General features: G+C 40.4%; 1 protein-coding gene across 3 annotated transcripts in view; it reads left to right on the forward strand.

Moving 5' to 3' along the window:
- Positions 1-24,790, forward strand: part of pias1b (protein inhibitor of activated STAT, 1b) — a 118,323-nt gene that overhangs the window by 78,226 nt on the left and 15,307 nt on the right. For all 3 annotated transcript variants that reach the window (XM_055661436.1, XM_055661437.1, XM_055661438.1), the window contains 6 exons: positions 732-779; positions 1,735-1,825; positions 1,909-2,043; positions 7,168-7,273; positions 12,292-12,365; positions 16,675-16,835. In XM_055661436.1, coding sequence (XP_055517411.1) covers positions 732-779; positions 1,735-1,825; positions 1,909-2,043; positions 7,168-7,273; positions 12,292-12,365; positions 16,675-16,835 — 615 coding nt within the window. The remainder of the gene's footprint in view (positions 1-731; positions 780-1,734; positions 1,826-1,908; positions 2,044-7,167; positions 7,274-12,291; positions 12,366-16,674; positions 16,836-24,790) is intronic.

Genomic DNA, 24,790 nt, shown 5'->3' on the forward strand with positions numbered 1-24,790 from the left:
AATGTTTGCGTTTCTCCCATAACACACTCGGACGGCTAGCTATGTTAAGTTTTGTGCACTAACCAAGAAGTTACGACATACTTGTATCACACTCCAACCATCTCTGCTAATTATAGTTTCTGTAATGCAAGAAAAGTTGAGAAGTTTTCCAACACAGAATTAAAAGTGAGTGCAGTTTTTTAATTTGTTGAAAACTATTTGATTTAATCCCAATTTTGAAACATAGATGAATACAGATTATGGTGGGATAGTGGTTAAATTACTAGACTAGCGTCTAAAGGTCTGGACTATTCATCCAGGGTCAGGAGTTCAAATTCTCCGCGGCACATGTGGATTTTAAATTTGAGTAATTAAATCTGGAATTTAAAACAAACTATAATCAAGAAAGTAGAAGGTTTGTTTTTTTTAATTCTTCTGATTAAAGTCCTTCAAAGAAAGAAATTGGCCATCCTTGCCACCCATGTGTGGCCTCCACGTGACTGCAGTGTCACCAATGCTGTTGACTCAAATGTCAGGAGTAACAGTGATGAATAATAAATACTAGCATTGCCAGCATCAGCCACATTCTGTGAACAAATAGACCTGTGATTGTCATCCGTTTAATTACTCAGTTTAAAAATAGTTTGGCTTACAAAGTCTGGGCTTTTTTGGAACTAAGTTTTGTAAATTGTTACTATCAATTTAAGTTATAATGTAAATTTGTAAGTGAAATATGTTTCATTCTTATTCAGGGACATATCGGGGACCAAGTGTGACTTCACAGTTCAGGTTCAGTTAAGGTAATGCATATTATTAGTTTAACTACATTTTGCTTGCTATTCTGTTTGCTCTCTCTCCTTCCCTGTTTTGGCTTTCCCTCTTTTTTTTATGTGACTTGCGTAAAATGTTTAAGCAATTTGTTAAATGAAATTGGAGGAAAAATACAGCCATGTTAGAAAAATACTTTTTGATTGTTTTCTGTAAGCTGTTTATTTAAAATACTCAACGCAACAGTTTTTGTTCAAAGCAGATCATTAGTACACGGGCTTGGTGGCATTGTAAAATTACTGGATGGAGTAAATAGTAGACCTTGAATGAACCAAGAGTTCAAACCCAGGTCTGCAAGTGGGGAAGTTATATTCATTTAGTTAAATCTGTATACAACCTGGTTGGTACAAGAGTTTGCAGATGCTGGAATCTTGAGCCCAAAACAAACAATAAACTGCTGGAGGAGTAGGAATCACAGAGGGGTAGTAGTAAAAGAGTCACAGAACTCCCATTGGAGTGACGAGATCTTTTTCAGTGGGCAGACTGAGGAGATTTGAAAACGCTGAGGAGGAGTGCCGTGACAGGGTCTGACAAAACGTCTGTTGGAGAGAAGGAGAACTTCTTCCAAGTGGGCATTCTTTGAAGAAATTAGCAGTGTGTTTTTTGCCCTTGGTTTCTGTCGTAGTGGCATGGAATTACTGGATTCTTGTAACAATCCATCTGGTTCCTTGATCAGGAAGGAAATCTACAATCTTTACCTGGCTTGCTTATGACAACTGAAATTGGAGAATATATTAATGGTGTCATTGTACAAGTTTGTACTTAAATATTATTTAATCTTACCTAACATTATCCATGTGGAGAATGCGTTGGTTCAGAATGCATTAATAATGCAAACTGTATCCATTGTTGGTTAAAGAATGGATTTTCAAAATTATGGATCACTGGAGATAATTTGATATTTATAACTTTGTTTTAATTTTCAAGGTTTTGTTTATCAGAAACCAGTTGTCCACAGGAAGATCATTTCCCCCCAAATCTATGTGCGAAAGTTAATGGAAAAACTTGTAATCTTCCAGTAAGTATTGGTGCTGTTGGTCTAATGGAGCTTTTCTTGGTTTGCTGTTTTGGGAAAACTTAGCAATTTTGTTTTCGCCCTAGGGCTATCTACCACCAACCAAAAATGGTGTTGAACCAAAGCGACCCAGCCGACCAATCAACATTACCTCACTAGTCAGATTGTCCACAACGGTGCCGAACACGATTGTGGTTTCGTGGTCAGCGGAAATCGGAAGAGTAAGCTTTGCATAATACATCTTTACAAAGCAGTTAATTAAAGCGGTATAATGCATATGGCCCAAAAGCTGGGTTTGATATCAGTCAAAGGCAAGTTTCAGAAGCTTTGTTCAACTATAATTAAACTGGCCCGAGTGCATTTCAGGCATGGTCTTTGGCATCAAATGCTAATCCCACTTAAAACTTTCATCAGTATCATTCTACAATTTAACAAATCAATTAAGTGAAAAAGCTTCATGCCATGTATGTGTTAAAGTATACCATGATTGTAATAAAATCATCTAGTAATGCTATTTATATGGCTTGACTTCTCAGAGTTATGACTGAAGATTGCTTTAATCTGAAAAACAGTGAAGTACTAATGGCTCCTCGGTTGTCTCGCTTTCTGGGAGTTCAATGAACTCAAATCGCCCCAGAAAGCGAATTTTCTTTTTGTCTTCCTTTCAGTAATGAGAGACACTCTAAAACATTCCAGCTAAATTTCCTGCACCAAATATCCTTACAGATATATTAAAAAAAACTGAAGTAACTGAAGGAATGAAGTGCCTGAAAATGCAAGTGATAAAAAAAATCATTGTTATTTCACGCTGCTGTATTTTGTAGGGGTTGTAGAAAGCTGATTTACCTGATGGACTGGGCTTTAGCCACAACTCTAATTTCTCGTGGTCATGGGCTGAGCAGTTGCCATACCATGCTGTGATGCATCCAGATAAGTGCTTTTCATGGTGCATCTGTAGAAATTGTTAAGAATCATTGGACTCTTACTGAACAAGTGATTAGCCAAGTGAGGAGGTAGAGATGTTGGTGTGCCATCTTGGCTGGAGCATCAGTGTGGTTGGAGCAGGACAAATTGTTGCACCTGGGAACTATAAGTGCTCAACCATATCTACTTTGACACCGTTGATACATAAAGGCATGTGCTTTACCGTGCCCCTTCATTTTGCAGACACTGAGTGAGAGATTATTGTCTGGACACGATGCAACTAAGCTCCCTATCTCTTCCTATACTCTATTTCATTGTTTGTGTTGCGGTCCGCTACTTGTATTTGTAGATAAGTGGTTAGAATTATGTGGAGGATGTTCTGTCACCTTTATGATTGCAGTCTGGGGGTCAAGAAGAATGAGTTCTCGGTCCCAGGAATTTGGAGATAAGTGGTTAGAATTATGATGTTATAAGGCAGAGTCAATAATTAGTAGTCTGGTGTAGGTGACCTTGTTATCCAGGTATTCCAGGGATGAATGTAGGGACGGGGAATGGAGCCTGCCATGGACCGATTGTAGCAATAGGCAAATTACTGTGGATCAAGGGCTGGAGCTGATGTGTGCCATGGTCAGCCTCTGAAAGCACTTCATTGTTAGATATCACAGCTACTGGACAGTCATCATTAAGGCACATTATCTTGTTTTTCTTTGGCACCAGGATTACGGTGATCCTATTAGAGTAGGTGGGATCCTCAGAACAGCATAGAGGGGCGGTTAAAGATGTCCATGAATGCTCTCACCAGCAGGTCTGTGCAGCTTTTGAGGACATGGCATTGGACTTCAACAAGGTAACGTGCAGGTTCACTCTCAGGATGGCTGATCTGACATCTGCAACGGTTACCGTGTGTACTGTTGCATGCGAGGCTGTTGGGGCAGGTGATGTCATTTCCATGATCCTCTGTCCAAAACGAGTATAGAATGCGTTGAGTTCTCAGTCCCTGGAATTTGGAGATAAGTGGTTAGAATTATGGTGTTATAAGGCATAGCTATAGTCAATAAATAGTAGTCTGATGTGGCTGTGATGCCTTGTTGCCAGCAATTCTGCCTGACTTTGCTTTGAATTCCGTTATGTCAGCCTTGCTGTAATAAACAGATGGCTGCGTGGTTAGTCGGGGACTTGCGTGATCTGGTATTGTCTCTTGGCGACCCTGATGGCTTTGCAAAAGTAGTTTCTAGATTTCCTGTACCGGCCGGGGTCACCCGACTTGAATGTGCATCAAGTGAATCACATGGCTCTTCCATAGTTTCCAGTTGGGGTGCACTTAAATTGACTTTGACACAAAGTCCTCTATACACTTACGGATAAAGCCTGTGATGGAAGTGGAATATTCATTTAGATTAGCCACTGAGTCCTTCAATGTGGACCAGTCCACCAACTCAAAGCAGTCACATAGGAGCTCACAGGAGCCGGTCTGAAGAAGGGTCTCGATCCGAAACATCACCCAAGATGTGGACTCGTACATCGGCGAGACCAAACGCAGACTGGGCAATTGTTTCGCGGAACACCTTCGCTCAGCCCGTGTGAACCAACCTGATCTCCTGGTTGCTGGACACTTTAATTCTCCTTCCCATTCCTACACAGACCTTTCTGTCCTCGGTCTCCTCCATCAAAGTGAGGCTAAATGCAAATCGGATGAACAGCATCTCATATTTTGCTTGGGCCGCTTACGGCCCAGTGGTATGAATATTGCTTTCTCTCACTTCAAGTAGCCTCGGCATTCCCTCTCTCTCCTCCCTCTCCCACGTTGCACTAGCTTCTCATTTTCACCCTACAAACAGCTTACAATGAATGGCCTGTTTCCTTTATCATTGTTACTTTTTTGCAAATCTTTCATTCATTGTTCTTTATCTCTCCACATCACTGTCTATATCTCCCATTCCCCTTATCCCTAACCAGTCTGAAGAAGGGTCTCGACCCGAAATGTCACCCCTTCCTTCTCTCTAGAGATGCTGCCTGTCCCGCTGAGTAACACTAGCATTTTGTGTCTTATCTATTAGTAGCAATGTGCCGTTCATCCTGTGCAAGATTCACATCCACATAGGCTGGGATATAAGCTGTTGGGTAATAGTGTTACAAAATCAACTGAGCTTTTTTGATGCAGGCAGCTTGCAAGTTGTTAATTACCTTTCAGGGACTCCCAAGATCTATTTACAGTTAATGTTTGTCATATGTATTTCTTTTTCTTAAACATTTTCTGTTGCGAGTTAGCCCAGAATACTTAAGGGAATTGTAGGTAAGTGTGGTTTTATGGTGTGAATCCACCTCTTGGGATGAAGCGTCTTTTGGAAATTTGTGGTTATTTTTGTGAGACCTTTGAGTGTGCTAAATGTCCTTTTTTTGGAACCACCTTTCCACTTTGAAATGTGTAATGTTTGTGGCACTTCCATTACAATCCAGCACAACGATGGAAGATCAAGGATAATTTCATTAACTGTAGGCAGCGGAAAGTCATACCTGGATTGCTTTGACTTAATCTTGTAATTGTTTCTCTTAGAAAACAAGTCCAAACGGGGACAGCATACTTTGTAACTAACTGCACCATCTGTCAGAATTCTCAGATCGAAACTTTGTTGACAGATGTTGTAGCAGTTTTTGGCAAGTTCTGTCTCTTCAAATGCATAATAGGGTAGAGCTTTAATAGTAAATTGTAATTGTATCACGTAGGGCAATTTCAGTGGAAATCAAAGGTTATGTTTAACCATCCCCACAATAGTCTTTAGCTTGATCTCCTACCGCAGATATTAATTCAGATGGGTTAGAATGCAGTGGTCTTTAATATTTTTAGCGAGATGAAATGGTCGGAGAGAAATCTAAAATTTGGTTTGAGAGTAAGGCAAAGTAGTTCAGAGATTATACATCCCTCACTTTAATAATAATATATTCCAACAAACACACTGCTTCCAGGTCTATTTATATACTTTGATACGAAAGATACAGTTGATGGGCCGAATGGCCTAATTCTACTCTTATTCCTTATGACCGTGTGACCTTATATGTCAAAAGCAAATCAATGCCTGATAACTGAGAGTACAAGTTTTTCTAATTTATTATACGTCAATTACTTGATGTTTGTTGCTTTTAATTTGAGATCTTTGGGAAAACTGATATTCCTGTCCTCTGTAGAGACAAAAAATGCTGGAGAAACTCAGTGGTAGGGCAGCATCCATGGGGAGAAGGAATAGGCGATGTTTCGGTCTGAAGTAGAAGAAGGGTCTCGACCCGAAACGTCGCTTATTCCTTCTCTCCATGGATGCTGCCTCACCCGCTGAGTTTCTCCAGCATTTTTTGTCTACCTCTGATTTTTCCTTTCCTTTATAAATTATGATTAAGCATTTTACTACGTGAACTAATACTCCTATGTTTTTAAGATGAATAAGTTCACATTTGAAGTAAATAACACGTACAGATTTAACAACTACGATATAGTCGCACAACATGAAAACTGCAGACCGTGCATGGATTAAACTTTCAAGGGTAGTCGCGATATCGCATTCTGTTTGGCCTGGAGCAATGAATGTGGTGTGCTACAAATGTAGACTCAAGTAGTTGACCTGCTAATATTTATGTTTCAAATGGCAGTTCAAGCAGCTAATGTACTTTTAACAGGCAATAAGTTGAGACAATGAATCCTAGGCATATGTCGTTATTTGTTGGGGTGCCCACACAAGCCTTTCAAACCACTTTTCCAAATTGAGTGGTCTTAACTAAACAATCATTGAATCGCAGTGGGATGCTAGTTTGAAATGGTCTTGGCTTTTGGGTTTAATATCTTGGTATAGGAGCCTATACGATCAATTGGGCCCTTGTTTTATCAATACACATTTTTTTCCATAATACATGAATGAGAATGAGATATATCAGCTTCTTTCAAGAAGTGGACAACTCTGGAGTTTATTGCCTAGTTGTAATTAACCATTAAAAAAAATTAAAATGCTGGTAGGTGATCTCAATGTTGGTTATTATAGTCAAGTCCAATCCGTTTCCCTTCTGTCTGACGAGAGTGCGATAACAGCTTGAAGTCGAGATCAACTCTGTTATTTCCATCTTCCCCCATCAGGCATAATAAATGTACTTTATAGTCTGACAGCTAATATAAAATCAGAGACTAAAATAAAGTTCAGCTAAGTATTGTGACATGATGACATTTTAAATGACCAAAAATCTTCAATGTATTTACCCCCCCACAAGAATGTTTTCACATTTTAGACAGGTATTCTGAAATGTTAATGTATACTTTATACATTAAGTGCAAATTCCAAATTTAAATTAGTACAAATATATTCTGATGCAAGCTTTGAAATCAATCAAATATTTATATAGCTAGATTGTGGTTGATAAACATGCATATTTTCTTCCACCAGAGCTACTCCATGGCAGTTTACCTTGTAAAACAGTTGACTTCTGCTGTGTTGCTTCAACGACTACGAGCAAAAGGAATAAGGAACCCAGACCATTCCAGAGCATTAAGTAAGCACAAAGATTGACAAGTGAAATATTTGCATGAGTAACCTAGCAGTGTCTTTGTGTGATTTAAAAACTCATCCTATCTGGTTAGTACTTTTGCTATTGGTAGCAGAATTTAATGTGAGTATAGCTAAAAACTTACCATTAGTTAATTATATGCTGAAAGCACCTGCTGGTTCCATGTACATGGAACCTATGTGTCTTAGCATTTTATCTCTCACTTCCCCAGTGAGTGTATTCTTTCCTTACCCATCCTGAAAGTATGATGGGAGATATCTTTATAGGTTACAGCAGCAAACAATTGTCATTGATTTTCCTCTCTGACTTGAACAATGAGTACAAGCATGCCGTTTGACAGCAAAGGGGTGGATGGCGCTGCTGAAACCGATTCTGTACATGACTATGGTAGTCATGTATACCTTCTACCACGGTTCATTGTTCATGCATTTGAGAGCGCTAATTAGTTTTCTCTTCCTTAAATGATATCTCTGAGAAGGGCAACAAATTATTTGCAAACAGTACAGCTAAGCTTTCATGATGACAGCTCATTAGAGATGTAATCACTCATTAGCGATCTAAGCCTTGGGCCGCTGTGAGCTATGTGATGCTCAGTCACACAATTTGAACCATTTTATAAGGTATCACCAAAGATGATTTCTGGACAGCAACCCATTGAATGATCCCATGTTGCTTGGCTTGTAGAATGATACTTCAAATGGTAGAGTCCTCCATCTTTAAATGTGTATACACATACTCCCCAGATTACAGTAGGGTTCTGTTTTTGAGAACTATTTGTAACATGAACTGTTCACAAGTTGGAAATGAGGCCACGAACTTAGTTCCCATATGACAGAAGATGCCTGCAGCCTCGAAGCAGCTGACAAATCCATGGCATATAGGTCAGACGATTGTAAACCTGGGAGGACCTGTATGGAAGACATTGAATTATAAGCATGCGGTACAATGCTTTTTGAATAGCGTTAAAATGTTAACCTTTGACGTCAGTTTTCTTCTCTTTGAGCTTCCCAATTGATTCTACATTTGCCAGTTTTTGAGAGTTTTGCCAAATTTTTCACGTAATTACCACAGCTGAGCTCGATTCTGCCCTTTTCCAATATTTTGAAATGCATTTTGATTAACAATCGAAAGCTGATTGATTTTTCTCCCGTTATGTGAAAGAGTCACGTTGAAATTAATTGCCCAATGCAGCATCTGGGGCCTTTTTTGATCTGAATTTTACCTTCACTGAGCTATCTGACAGATTGGGTAAACTCTTGGTTGAAATCTTTCAGGAGTTAAATCTTGAAATTGGTATTACTTTTTTTAGAAGCATGCTAATTTGAAATTTTTGTTTTTGTAGAAGCATTTTCTAAATGCAGGCTGCTATTTAATTTTTTTGAAGTGTGTTTGTTAGAATATGCCAAAATTGTATTTGTTCTTCGGCATTTAATTGGTGTGCTGACTTCTACAGTTGATGTTCTATTTAAAATGTAGCTGCAGCAATTTTGGCCAAGCGCCTATGTAGCCACTAATTGACTGATCAGGCTAAGTGATTTCTGTTTACAATGCAATTCAGCTTTTGAAGAGCTCAAAGCATTGCAAGATTAACATTGAAAATGAGCAACAACAAAAAAAAACACCATTGCAAGTTTTGCTTTGGGGGTGGGAGGGCCCTAAGCATTTGTTTATAACTAAATTAAAAATGACTGGTTCTCAAAATAAAAATGAAGACTAGTACATTAACCAGTGGAAACTCATAATTAACAAAACTGCAGTTTTTAAAGTATTTGATCTCAACATTCTAGGCTCATCACAAAGCAGATTCCACTCTAATGTCAGTTTTTAATTTCAAAAGAAAAGTTAGGAGCCTTGTTATTCAACAGCTGACTTATCATGTCACTCTCGAAATGTTTCAAGTTCTTTCAAAACTTAGTTTGTTACTTTTGATGTGTAGTCGTGATTGTAATTTGGTAAATGCGACGACCGATTTAGCTCATGGCAAGCATCACATCCAGCAATGTGATATTGGCCAGGTTATTTGAGGGAGAAATATTGGCAAGAACACAGATCAGAGGATAGTCAAGTTATGCAGGGTTGCCAGTAAATTTAACCAATTTGTTTCCAAACACCTTATTCTGTGAATTGGTGAATTCACAACTTCAATTACAAACATTAGTTTCTGCATTGAATTAACTTATCTAGTGGCGCTGAACTTGATAACCTGGCAAGCCATCCCTCTATACTTTCTACACGATTATGTGACCAGCTTCTTTCAAAAAGTGTTTTGCAATTTCAATACAAATATTGGAAGTAGCTTTCCAATCGAGCTCATTGCCACGAAGAGGCGATCAGGGGAGCAACAGATTCTGGGATCAAAAATAAGTAGCATTCTTTGGTTTTAAATTACTTTCCTCATGAATGTTCTGGCTGATTGCTCACAATTTGCTAATGGCTTTTGGCACACAATTTCAGCCATTTTTGAGTATTACTTGTGAAAAGCTGCCCAAGGGGCTATTCTTGACATCTGAACCGCAATAGCTAGTGCTCAAAGGCAGATCGTTCTCCATGATTTCTGGTCGAGCAGGGGTTAGTGAATGGTGATTATGAATGGGATCCATTAAGGGCCTGTCCCACTTACGCAACCTTTACAGACGACTGCCGGCACCCCTGATAGGTTGCTGGAATTTTCAACATGTTGAAAATTCAGCAGTGACCAGAAAGACGATACGACTCTTTGGAGACCTCTCACAACCATAGGAGACCTCTCATGACCATACAGGCGTAGCGTCGTCAGAGTCGTAGCGTCTTTCTGGTCGTCGCTGAATTTTCAACATGTTGAACATTTCGGTGCCCTATCACGGGTACCAGCAGTCGCCTGTAAAGGTGGCATAAGTGGGACAGGCCCTTTACTTTGATTTGTTTTTACTTTACCAGGCTAAGCAAATTTTAGTTGAATGTTATCCAAACCGGATGGGAAAGCACTGACATGACTCGCTGAATCTTGACTTTTTACATCGGTCAATGTCAACCCACTTGGTTTTGGAGAACGGTGGAACATTTTAAAAGTTAATCAGGGATACAATCCTTAAATCTTTTCACAAAGTTTTACAATATTTTGTTGAATATTATCTGAAATTCATTCTCTAAAGTCATTTCCCTCTCATGGAACTCACTACCTCGTTCTATATTTTTATTCCTATTTATTTATGGAATATAGGGATTGCAAACAAACCTAGTATTCATCCCCATCCCTCGTCGCATTCAAGTAGGTGGTTGTGAATTACCACCTTTCATTACTGGAGGTTCTGAAATGACAATCTCAGTCGACCATGTGGGCAGCAAAACCCCCTGTGAACTCGATGACCTGAATAAACACCAGTAAGTTTGCTTTAGGAATTCATGAACGAATACCACTAGCAGGAGTCTAACAGTACAAAACAAGCTGGTGCAATTCTTACTTGTGTAAGACATTTGGATGGATATACGGATAGAAAGCATGTAAAGTATGGGCCAAATCTGGGGGAATGGGACGAGCCCAGAATGCCAACTTGGTCGACATTGACCAAAGGTCCTCTTTCCATGCTGTATCACTAGCACTCTAAGCTTAAAGTACTCTTGACAACATCAAGTAGTCTATATTCAGCAGTAATTTTTAATCCTCCCACTTATTATAATAAATGAGAGCTGATATAACCCGTAATTAGTCTGCCATTTGTCGCTATAAATGGTGATTTTATTTTTCGGCACAAGCTTTCAGAAGACCTACATTTCTGGATGGAGTCCAGAAGTGAAAGGTCCTGTGTTGGTGCTTTTAGTTAACTGGAGGGCCAGTGCCAAAAGTGGCGTTGACCCAATAAATATGATCTGGGAGCACAGTGGATATTGACGCTGCCGCAACAGCTCAAATAGAAATCAAACCCAGCTAATGAAATATTTTTGCCCTTGGGCCAATTTGTTTAAAGAATGAACTGGCTGATCTCTGCCTGTGCCTCCCTCCCTTTCCCTGCCTTGTGGAGGGTAGGAATGATTTACAACTGTGATATATTTGACAGAAAATATTTTGTCATGGTTTTGGCAGCTAGGTCTGGAATGCTGGGTGTGAAAGAATTGAGACAATGACTTTCATGTACATACCCAACCTGGTAGCTATGCTTTTATTTTCCCCTTCTGTCTCTTAGGGTGTGGTTGGCTTTGCACCGTGTTAGCTGTATTTTTTTTAAAGTCTGGTAAGGAAAAAGGAGAGAGCAAGCAAAGAATAGATATTGTTCCAAGAGCTATAATACGTAGAAATGATCTGTTAGAAGCAGAATTACCCGCCACTTAGATCACTCCAAGCCAGAAACTTCCTATTTCCTTTCAGCCCCATGGTGTTTATCCTGTGTAGGCCGATCATGCACAGTGCTTTTTTGGTGCCTTGATTTTTAACAGGAAGGGACAATTGAGGAAATGTGGGCTAGATTCAGACATTAAATAAATGTTTGTGTTCACACTTTCAGGCTGTAGTGAAACAAAACAGTAAGTCGGCTGCTTTGCCTGTCAAAGTGAGTAACCCCATTCACGGCTGCATAATGGATGTTTCAGATTGTATTAAGATAGTCTGTTTCCGTCACTGGTAGCCTCTGTGCTGCATAGTACTAAACTATGCCAGATCAGAAAGTTACTTTGTTATGTGATCTCAGATAATATGGCAGTGGGGTTATTACAATTAGCCATTGCGCTGCAGACTGAGGAAGTAAAATACCATTTTAAACATGATTATATTTACTCTGCATTAGCTCCCATTGTAAAGTTTGTGTACATACACGCGGATTGGCTGTGATTATCACAGAGGTTAAAAAGCAGTTCACTACTTACAGCTGCAGTTCACTACTGACTTGTATATGAGGAATGACTTCTGAGGGTGCGATGCCTATGGATATAAGGCGAGGGGGGTTGGGGGGCAGTATGACTTGTACAGTGTTTTGTATTAAAATAAAATCTAGTCATCTTAAGTAATTTGGAAAATATTCTTCCACATGCAGTCAAAGAGAAATTAACAGCCGATCCCGACAGTGAAATTGCCACAACCAGTTTGCGGGTGTCTCTGTTGTGTCCTGTGAGTACAACCACATCTGAATTATTAATGATTACATTACCTTCTCTTCCTCTTGCCGTGTTTATTAACTGTTTGGGATCTAAACCACAAATTGAATTTTATTGATTAACAGCACCAAACGGATGTAATTCATAGACTTAACAACTTGCTTGTGGTGCTGCATGGATCCTGATTATTGTGCTTTGCTCTGAAAAGTTCAGTTTAGAGATACAAGCACGGAAACAGGCCCTTCGGCTCTCCTAGTCTAAGCCGACCAACGATGCCCATGCACTAACACAATCCTACACACACTTGGGACAATTTACAATTATACCAAGCCAATTAACCTTCAAACCTGTACGTCTTTGGAGTGTGGGAGGAAACCGGAGCAAACCCACGCAGGTCATGGGGAGAACATACAAACTCTGTACAGACAACACCAGTAGTCAGGATCGATGGCGCTGTAAGGCAGTAACTCTGCTGCTGCGCCACCATCCCGCCCAGGTTGTTGAAGTTAGAATTAGAATTAGAATTTCCTCTATTGTCATTCAGACCTTACGGTCTGAACGAAATTTCGTGCCTGCAGTCATACATACAATAATACAATAATAAACACCAATAAACACAAATTAACATCCACCACAGTGAGTCTTCCAAGCACCTCCTCACTGTGGTGGAGGCAAAAATCTTAGGGCTGCAGTCTATTCCCTCCTCTTCTCCCTCTGCGCCGAGGCGATACCCCACCGGGCGATGGTACAAACAGTCCCATGGCTCACCGAGCCCCACAAACGGGCCGGCTCAAACACCGCGGCGGGGGTGGTCGAAGCTGCCGCCCTCCAGTCCAGTGGACGCAGCCGCTGGCCTGCAGCTGAACCCCGGAATCAGGTCACCGCCGCCAGAATGCCGTCCCAGCCACCAGAGCACCGTTCCAGCCCCGAGCCGGATCGCCCTCACGTGAGTGCCGTTCCTCCCTCGAGCTGGGCTGCCCCGACGGGATGCCGTTCCTCCCTCGAGCTGGGCCGCCCCGACGGGAGCGCCGTAAACGCCACAGCCCCTCACGAGAGAGTCTCAGCCCCGCGCCAGGCCACCCTCACGGGAGCGTCACAGGCCCTCACCGGAGCGCCGTTCCAGCCCCGAGCTGGACCGCCCTCACGGGAGCGAGCCCAGGGCAAGTTCTGACTGGCTCTGCCTCCGGAGTCTCGAGGTCGCCAGCTCCGCCATTAGGCCTCAGCGCAGACGGAGGCAGAGAAGGGGATACAACAAAAAAGTCACACTCCCCCGAAGGGAGAGACAGCAAGCCCTGTTTCAACCCCCCCCCCCACATAAACACACCCTAAAAAACAAAAACTTAACTAGACAAAAGTAAAAAAACAACACAAAAAAGTAAAAACAAACGGACTGCAGGCGAGCCGCTGCTGCCAGGGCAGCGCCGCCACTTCCGTTAAAATAGAATTAGCTGTAGCAGCTAAAACTGTGAATCCAATTTATCTATCTTCTAAGTGCAAAAGAAGCACAGAAAATGCAGATTCGGGTTAGGTGGTAATGTTTTTCTTCTATTAATGTTAACTGAAACAGGTTTTCAATGTACCTATTATGCAAACGAGTTATAAAAATAGCTCATTTTTATTCAATCATCTAACACTTGGTGTCATTTAAATGATCTGACCCACTGAGTTATTGCAGCACTTTGTGTTTTGCCAGAGATTCCAGCATCTGTAGTACCTTGTGTCTCTCATTTATCTTGTTCTGGGTTCCCGTGACTTCCCCCAAAGAATGTTTTTTAATTTTATCATGTGTCCTCCCTTCCTGAAGTGGGTGGCTTATTCTATGCCAAACTGTATGATTGCAGGAAGCCCAAGAAGCCATCTTCAGGTGTTAGTGTGTTCACAGCTAATCCAGCACTTGCCTCTTATATTATTAATGTACACTCTCCAGCGGGTATCACTCTATTGTGGTTAGGAGTAGGAATTCGCAGCGAGAGAAATGAGAGTGCAGTTGAGAAAGGAAAATAAGTCAAAGGAGCAGATAGTCGTCAGAGGACTAATACGTACTGAGGAATAGAGAAGGTGGGTCCACTGATTCCCGAGGAGAGCCTGCACATAGACAAGCTATCTGAGATACTTTCCTTTATTGGCTGAAATGTAGAAGACTAAAACACAACTACCATGCTTTAATCGGATAAAACTTCAGTTGGATAAACCTCTGGTCACCACATTGGAGAACATTTTCCAGAAAGGGCATAGGGATTGTGGATATTGTCAGAGCTAATGAAGTATATTTAATAGGCTGGCATTGTTTTATTAAGAATAAAGGGTGGTGGGGGTGGAGTGGATGGGGGGGGGGGGGGGTCCAGAGAAGCTGAGTGGCATAGGCAGACTGTAAAGACAGACTTGGTTTGGTGAGGGGGGGGCGCAGAGGGAGGATAAGAACAGGAGATGTATAAAGGTACATTCTAAATATTAATATTAATAACTATAAACTAAATATAATCAATGATTGGGGGAAGTTAGGAAGGATATTTTCACACAGAGCGGTTCTCTGCCATTTGCTGTCCAAAAGCCTGGTAAAGGCAAAAAGCTTTGACACACTTCAGAAGTACTTGGATAAGCACTGGATTGCCAATAGCCTGCAATGATACCAGCCGTTAAACTTGCTCTGAACATATACCAAGCATGGACATCATGAGCCAAATGGCTTTCTCTTCCATAGATCTATAATAGGAATTGCATTTATTCTTAAGATTTTAAAATTGACGATAGACACGTGTTTGATATCTACATTGATTTACTTATTGAATGGTAATTGTTTGAGATACCTCCTTATGTATGATGTACTTGGAAACTGTTTGGCTTTGTGTTTCTGAACATGGATGCAAGTACAAATGTGGACAAGCAGCAGATGAGTTAATTCCAGAGAGATAAACTGATATATTAGAGTGTTTTCAGATTATCGTATAACAATATTGATAATTAACAATTTAAAAACATCTTGCCTTCAGACAAACAGTGTACTGTCAGCTTTCCAGCATCCACAGGAATGAGGATTGCTAACTGCGTGAATTTGCTGGTTGTATGCGAACTTCTCAGTTACTGTACGTCACACTAGTATTCTGTACATAAACATTTATTGAAATTGCCTAATGATATGACATCACCTTACCCTTTTCAGTAACAATCTTTTATACTATTTTATATTTTGAGACGATAATATTAATATAAAACAGAGCAAATATAAGTGAATAACTCCATCCACCATCACATGATGCCTCGTCTTCAGGGGATGTTGCTGCTGATCCATCTACAACTGCACTGCCCATATGAATAAATGTAAATAAACTAAAAATACCTCTTATGATGCTAATTTTGCATCATTTGTGAAATAAGATTCTGATCTGAAATAGTGCATAGATGAGAGAAAGACGGTACAATTTATGAAAACTTGATCAAACTACCCATGTGTAAACATTTGCGGGGCCAAGCTACGGTGCTGGAGGCTGAACAAAGTTGCATCGGAGTGAACAAGGCAACATTCATAGTTAGGGCGGCACAGTGGCGCAGCAGTAAAGCTGCTGCCTTACAGTGCCAGAGGCCCGGGTTCAATCCGGACTACGGGTGCTGTCCGTACGGAGTTTGTACGTTCTCCTGTGACCGCATGGATTTCCTTTGGTTTCCTCCCACATTCCAAAGAAGTGCAGGTTTGTAGATCAATTGGCTTCTGTAAATTGTTCCTCGTGTGTATGGATGATCGCTGGTTGGCAAGGACTCTGGGCCGAAGGGCCTGTTTCCCCGCTGTTTCTCTACACTAAACTAAACATTGAAAACAATTTTATGAAATCGCAAAGTCTTTACATTTTGGCTAGTTGTATTAGAATTCTGTACGTATAAATAATGAACGTGGAAAATTACCTAATGTGAACGTAACATGTCTTTTGTTGCATTTTACAAAATAGACAATATTTAAGATGTCAAGCCAGAGTAACTCGGCAGGTCAGGCAACATCCCTGGAAAACTTGTATTGGGTCGAGACTCATCGACAGAATAAGGGTTCGACCCAAAACGTCACCTATCCTTGTTCTGCAGAGATGCTGCCTGACTAACTGAGTTATTCCAGCACTTTGTCCTTTTTTGTAAACCAGCATCTGCTGTTCCTTGTTTCTACCAGGCAATATTAAAGTTGTTTTTTATTCATTCATTATTATAGCCTGCATAAAATGTTTATTTCACTAGGCTTCATGAAATTGAAAGCTAGCTTTTGTTAATAGAAGTGTGACGAGTGATAGTACTGGTGATCTGGATTAGTTGGTCATGAATGCATACATTTATTTTTACAGCTGGGCAAAATGCGATTGACGATCCCATGTCGTGCTATAACCTGCTCGCATCTACAATGCTTTGATGCAACTCTTTACATTCAGATGAACGAGAAAAAACCTACGTGGGTTTGTCCAGTGTGTGATAAAAAGGGCCCTTATGAACATCTAATTATTGATGGGTGAGCAAATGATCCTACGCTCAAATAAAAATTCATGTTTTGCTTTGAGCAGTATTTATACTAAATACACCATTATGTGAATGTATTTACCATTTAAATTGCGTGCCTTTGTATGGAGAATGTTTAGAGACTATGACCTCATTAGAAGGTGGTACATTTAGCAACTGCTCTACATTTTCAATATTGTATATTGCACCTTGATTAAACAGACTCTTGGTATATTTTCCAACCTTGATCAAGAAAGGTCAAAATATTATTTACAAGAGAAAGCCCGTTTCCTTTGCAGGTTTGAGTGACAGCAAAAAAAAAATGTCACGTGGCGGTTAGCATTGAGGATGAATACTAACGCTGCTTACTAGCCTAGTGGTAAATGTACTGCATGAGTGAGGTGAAGAAATGAGAGCAGAACCTGTGATTGTTCTTCTGTTTCTAGTTGATCTTGACCAGTTGTGAAATGGCATACCTTCTGCTCCTATGTGAGGAAGAGAGAAGAATAATTTAGGATCCCCATGCCAATAAGTCCTCTTGGAAAACAGCTTTTCTGACATTGAAATAGTCATATTTGGCTGCAATACAACCCACACTTCCTGTGTGTCTGCCACATAGTCTTGAACAATAACAAGAGTTGCATCTTCTTTCAGGGGAGACAAATTAGATCTGATTGAAAAATTGTGCTGGTGGAGGAAATTCTTTAAATTTTGAGGTGGAATCTTAAGCCGTTCGTCAGATTGACTGGTGTCTGTCTGTTTATCCATCCCAGGCCCATTTACTTTAAATGCTCTGTTTTTGTATGAGCTCTATTTGGGTCTTCTGCACTTCCTTACCTTCAACACTATCTCGAGCTTTTTTATGTTATTATACTGCTTCAAGCACAATTGACTCGTATTTAAAATCCTGGTGATATCTGGTGTTAGATAAATTATTGTTGCAAAATATTTTTCCATTGCCCTTTTTCTACGGCTGCAGTGGTGGATCTGATGTTTTGATTAAATCAATTTTCTAACGGTCCCACTATAGATGTTGTTTATTCAGAGGCATGCTTTGGATGTCATTCTTGGCTGCATGTTGACATGTGACTTTGGTGAAAGTTACAATTGGCATATGCTTGAAGCTCTTTGTGTTAGTGATCATCCTTTTAAATATAAAGTGTGGTCAGAATGAGCTTTGAAGAGGCAAGAAAATTGGGGCAAGGGTAAAGATTGTGTGAGGTACAGGCTGTAAAGATTCAAAAATAAAATCATTGGTCAGTATTTGATGGATTAGAAAGACCTGATGTTTGCTATACCTGATATTTTGGCAAAAATCTTGGTACTACAGGCTGAATCGTCCATAACTTGCTTTTGTCATTGGATGTTAGCACACGAAATAGAATGTTTTCTATCTTTACACTAATAAAGTTAGGATGCTGTAAAATTTTCACTGCTTGAAGGTGGGTTTGATAAAAGTCACCGATGTATTCCTGCAGCAAAATGCAGAGGTTCCCTAATGTCTACCGAGTTTTGATAGTATTGAATCCCAAGGTGAAATGATGAAGACTTGCTTTTTTTTAAAATCGGAAATGAGGGAGATTTTTTTACGCGATTGAGTTGGGCTTGGAAGTTTTTTTTTTAAAAAGGGAGTGCTGAAGTAACCCAGTGGTTCAGGCAGCATCTCTGGAGAACATGGATAGGTGACATTTCGACTCGGGACCCTTCTTCAGACTGTTTGTGGTTGAGGAGAGAGTGAGGTAGAAACCTGGACGAGAGGAGGGTCAGGTCAAAGCAACTCTACCGCAGCGCCACCGTGCTGCTCTGTGCTGGGTGGGTATTGGCGAGGGGGCTTTTATATAGTCAGATGGTTGGGAAAAGGCCAGACATAAAAAGACGAAAGGTGTGAGAGGATAGAAGAGAGTGAATTGTCAAGCCAGAGGAAGGAATGTAGATGTTGGGGGAAGGGAGGAATGGGTGCGTCCAGCTGTGGCACAGCGAAGGGGTGTAGGGGGTTTGGCAACCTACCTAAAATCGGAGAATTCAAAATTCATTCCGCTGTGTTATAACCTACCCAAGCAAAATATAAGGCACTTATTCGTGGAAGTGTTGAAAATGGGTATATTTTGTAATTATGTGGGGGAAAAAAAGCTTATTGGGAAAGAGGCTTTGTGATGTTTGTTGCAAGTGTATATCTGAAACATTATATAACTAAAACTAAGCATTAAATTTCCAGACTGCTCATGTGGTCTACATTAACCAAATTAACTGCCTGCAGCCAAAGTATTTTACATTCTATGAGATCAGTAGAATCCCAGTGCAATGTTTTTCTGATTTGTGTATAATTTAGATGACTTCTGCATTTCAGCTTTCAAATCTATATTACACAGCATGAAGATCATTATGTGTAACACAATTAAATCAGAAAAAATAAGTTTTGCCATTAATTTGGTGGTTAGTATACAGTACTAATTCTATTCAGCGCACTGTTTTGTCATTTGTGCAAGTTTTTAAGTGTTGGCTGCTAGAGATTGCCTTGAGGTTTGCTTAACTTCTCAAGCTGGCTATCAATTGGGAGAGTGAGCCCCATTTAGCTTATTGCCACATTTGAGTTTTTTTGTCCAGCAGGTTGAAACCTTTTTTTGCTGTGTATTTTGCTCTTAAATTCAACCATTATCTAGGCTATGAGCAGAATTCATTTGCAGACAATGGACAGAGTAGCAAAAAGTGTAGCTTTTGGATTTGTATCACTTAAAGGCATCGGTGTCTGCTTATTCTATGGAGTAATCTGTTGCTGTTTATAATGGTTTTATAATGGTCTTCATCTATTGAACATAGCGGGAGTCCTAGGTGACTGGAAAATGCCTTACTGCTACATTACTGAGTGATGAAAGTGGAAAGTAAGATGTGCATGAGGGAGGGGGAGGGGATCAGGATGATGGGGGAGGGGGGTGGGGGGTGTAACTTGATATTTTGAGAATTCTTGCCATTGTGTTGCAGCCTACCCAAGTGGAATATGATGCGTTGTTCTTCCAGTCTGTGCGTGGTCCAACTCTGGCAGTGTAGGAGGCCACGGTCAGACTGTTGGTATGGGAAAGTGACGAGGAATTAAAATAGCGAGCAACCAGGATCTACAGCTGTCCTTTTCAGACAGAGAGCAAGTGTTGCTGGTCAATAAAATTGAAAACACATCGGATATAATCCAATTCAATGGACAACAAGGTCAAAAAACCTTTCTACCCTAATGCTTGATATCTTGCGGTTTATAACTGGATTCAGAGATGATACATGCTTTCTAGGACCATTCTATTTGCAAAGAAAATTTATTTTGGTTCTGTAGATGGAGATGCAGTTCAGATACACTTCCACGAGCTGTTGCACATTGCATCTTTAAGATGGAACCATTTCAGAAACTTCACAAATTTGCAGATGATACAAAACTTGGAAGCATTTGAGGTGGTTAGTATAAAGACTTCACTAATTAGGTGACAATCAGGCTGATTCTAGAAAACGCAAAGAAAGTAAAAATAAAGATATGGCCGTTATATGGCAGATATGGCAGAGATATGGCCATTAGATGAATGATTAAATTTCAGCTTGTCAAAACAAGCATGGTTTGCATGAGTTACTGCATCCTCACAGGAGATTAACCAGCTTCTGACTATTTTTTATCATCATTAGCAACTGATATTCTGCACCAAAGTTGAGGAAAGTCATAGAATCTCTTGCTTTACAAATTTTGCAAATGAAAAGATAAAATAGTTTTAATATAATTTGTGATTTAACAAACACAGAACATCTTGGACTCCTTCAAACGCAATAGCACAAGTCATTGGCCTCACTTGGATAATTGTGTTCAGTTTTGAGTGATACTTTATTATCACAAGTGACTCGTTTTGGCCGCCTGTTCTAAGAAAGAGTACAGGGATGGTTTACAAGAGGTTGCCATGACTTGAGGGTCTATGCTATAAGGAGAGTTTGGGCAGGTTAGGTCTTTATTCCTTGGTGCACAGTTCGCTGAGGGGTGATCTTATAGAGGTGTATAAAATCATAAGGGAAATCGACAGTGTGAATGCACAGTCATTTTCTCAGGCTCGGGGGAATTAAGGAATAGGGGGCATATGTACAAGGTGAGACTGGAAAGGGTCAACACTAACCTGAGAGGCATCCTTTTCACACACAGGGTGGTGGGCATGTGGAACAAGCTGCCCAAGGAAGGATTTTGGAAAAAACTGCAGATGCTGATTTAAATCAAAGGTAGACTCAAAATGCTGGAGTAACTCAGCGGGACAGGCAGCATCTCTGGAGAGAAGGAATCAGTCTGAAGGAGGGTCTCAACCCGAAATGTCACCCATTCCTTCTCTCCAGAGATGCTGCCTGTCCCGCAGAGTTACTCCAGCATTTTGTGTCTGCCCAAGGAAGTAGTTGAGGCAGACACAATAACATTCAAAACATTTGGACAGGTTGGACAGGAAGTGTTTTGAGGGATATGACACATACATGTTCAAATGAGCTTAGATAGGGCATCTTGGTCGGCATGAAGACCTTGTTACTGTATTCTGACTCTATGGCACAAAGACTCAATGATATTAAGACAGACGAGTCTTCCACTTTTACTCCTGGTCTGTGAAAACCCATCATAATGTTTTAAAATGTTAAGTGAGCTTTGTAAACCGCAATATAACATATAATTCAATCAATATTGGTGGGCATCCTATTTTTTTTTTGGTATTGCAAATGAGCCATCTGCTGACAATGTGGAATGCTTTGTTAAATCCACTGATGATATACAGCAGAGAGATTTGATCTCTACATGATGCAGAAGAAATATCACATTTCGTTGATCTAGCAGACCTACATGCACACTAATTCAGGGGCGATGCTACTCACTTGCTGATGTGGATGTGCCAAATTGACTCTTGGGTTATGCCTGTCTTGTGGTAGCTTATCCTCAATCTAGTATTTAAGTGGGAGGTGAGGGCATTATGGTAGTAGATGTCCTTTGCCTCATTTGAGGGTTTCCACTATATTCCATTTGATGCAGTAATTTTGCCACTTGCATTGAAACATAGAAACATAGAAATTAGGTGCAGGAGTAGGCCATTCGGCCCTTCGAGCCTGCACCGCCATTCAATATGATCATGGCTGATCATCCAACTCAGTATCCCGTACCTGCCTTCTCTCCATACCCCCCTGATCCCCTTAGCCACAAGGGCCACATCTAACTCCTTCTTAAATATAGCCAATGAACTGGCCTCAACTACCCTCTGTGGCAGAGAGTTCCAGAGATTCACCACTCTCTGTGTGAAAAAAGTTCTTCTCATCTCGGTTTTAAAGGATTTCCCCCTTATCCTTAAACTGTGACCCCTTGTCCTGGACTTCCCTAACATCGGGAACAATCTTCCTGCATCTAGCCTGTCCAACCCCTTAAGAATTTTGTAAGTTTCTATAAGATCCCCTCTCAATCTCCTAAATTCTAGAGAGTATAAACCAAGTCTATCCAGTCTTTCGTCATAAGACAGTCCTGACATCCCAGGAATCAGTCTGGTGAACCGTCTCTGCACTCCCTCTATGGCAATAATGTCCTTCCTCAGATTTGGAGACCAAAACTGTACGCAATACTCCAGGTGTGGTCTCACCAAGACTCTGTACAACTGCAGTAGAACCTCCCTGCTCCTATACTCAAATCCTTTTGCAATGAAAGCTAACATACCATTCGCTTTCTTTACTGCCTGCTGCACCTGCATGCCTACCTTCAATGACTGGTGTACCATGACACCTAGGTCTCGCTGCATCTCCCCCTTTCCCAATCGGCCACCATTTAGATAATAGTCTGCTTTCCGTTTTTGCCACCAAAATGGATAACCTCACATTTATCCACATTATACTGCATCTGCCAAACATTTGCCCACTCACCCAGCCTATCCAAGTCACCTTGCAGTCTCCTAGCATCCTCCTCACAGCTAACACTGCCCCCCATTGAGCCAGTCTCTTTTGCTTATCTTTCCCACAGTAGGGTTGATAACTCTGGCGTGACTCGCAGAGTTGATAATTAGTTCAGTGATTAGCTGGTGGTGATTCTTTTTGAGTGTAGCCTTTTGACTCTGCACTTTCTGGCTTTCATCACCAACGGCATCAAAACCATTCAATGAACTAGTTTGTAGAAAACGTAGAACTATTATCTCCCCTCGGGAACATGGTCAACCTGGTGCATTAAAAAAGGAAGCTAGCAGAGAGGATGAAAGCAATGCCTTAATTAGCTAAAGCAAATGCTGCACCAATCAGTTTTCGATCAGTCTTTGTGATGTGCTAACACAAACTGCCTTGGGCCCCACTATCAGAAGCTTACACCTCTCAAATGGAGCATTGGTGAAGTCATCACAGCAGATTAATTTGTAAAAAAAAAATTCTATTATATAGGCAAATGTATTTATTGTTCAGCAATGACCAATTTGTCTGTTTTTACTGCTGCAGGCTCTGCAGTAGTATTGGAGAAAGCTGAGAGAAGGTAGACAGGTTGCCAACAAATGTGCTTAATGTTTTGAAAAGAAGCACACCAGAACGCAAGCCCTGTAATTCCATCATCACTATCATTCTAATTATGGCAGGAACATGCACCATTTTCCATTTGAGCTATCTCCACAAATCTGTTTACTCCAACCACAAAGGTTGGCATGAAATGTGAACATCTGGCCCATTCCACCAGGTGCCACAATTCAGGAATGATGCAGTTGCAAGATTTACATGAGCAAATTTAATTTTACACTTATTATTTGAAAGATATTTAATTCTTCCAGAAAATTCTTAGAGGCCAGTGATAATGTGAATTCTGCATTTTACAACCAAATCCAAAAATGCCAGCAGTTTGTTTGAGTAGCCTGGCAGGTATTTATTTGCCGGAGGCACCAGATAATATCTCTTCCCAAAGGTGGCATTTCTAATCAATTGTTTATGCTAACGCCTGTGCCATAACGCAAAGGACTTGATGAATAATCTACAAGGTGACACAATTTACAAAATTGTGCCAAAATATTTTTCAATCTAGTTTGAATTTTCCATAATGATAGGATTGATTCAATGATTTTAATTGGAGAGGCTGAGTGGGATAAAGAAATCAATGCACTTAAGCCACTTAGTTGCAGAAGTAAATTTGTATCCTTTTTCTTTTGCCAGTTTGTCGGCCGGTTTGTTGGCTTGCTAAAAATCAGTTCACAGTGTACTTCGAACATGCAGAAAAGCAAATAGTAGCAGCATTAACTAATTTTGCCTGGGACAGTGAGAAGTATTTTGTAGCATTTAAAATGTAACATTGAAACAGATAAAATGTGAAGAAGGTAATGGAGTATACTATTGATGTGAGGAGAGTTGACTATGATTCATTGACAAATGTGAGGCAGAAGACAGGCAGTGGTTAGCACTTAAAGAAAAAACATATGAATTGTAAAAGAAATATGTTCCTTCAAGGGCCAAAAACCCATAAGGGAACGTGGTTCTTCCATACCTCATGGGATAAATTAGAGTACTAAATCAAAAGAGACTTATGAAGTCACCTGAAATTTCAGTACATCTGAGATTGGGAGCATTTTAGAACTTGGGGAAAGAAATAAAGGCATATAGAATGCAAGATAGATTATGAGAAGCATAATAACACTCAATTAGGTTTTATAGGTACGTAAAAAAAATAGACTTGCAAGAGCAAATATAGCCCCCTTGTAGACAGGACAATTTATAATGAGAAATAAAGAAATGGTAAAGGCATTAAAAGAAACGATAATCTACATCCCATAGCCATGTCACTAAAGTCACTCCCATTCAGTGGATGTCTCAATAGTCAACTTTCAGTGTCCTAAAGCTTCTGGAATTCTCCCTGTGGTTTGGAGAGCAGCAAACGTGACCCCCAATATTTGAAAGAGTCATAAAGAAAATATCTACTGACCTGTTTGCCCAAAATCTATAATAAAAGATAAAATTACACTACAGAACACCTTA

The sequence above is a fragment of the Leucoraja erinacea genome, chromosome 33 (genome assembly GCF_028641065.1).
Source record: "Leucoraja erinacea ecotype New England chromosome 33, Leri_hhj_1, whole genome shotgun sequence".
Lineage (NCBI taxonomy): Eukaryota > Metazoa > Chordata > Chondrichthyes > Rajiformes > Rajidae > Leucoraja > Leucoraja erinaceus.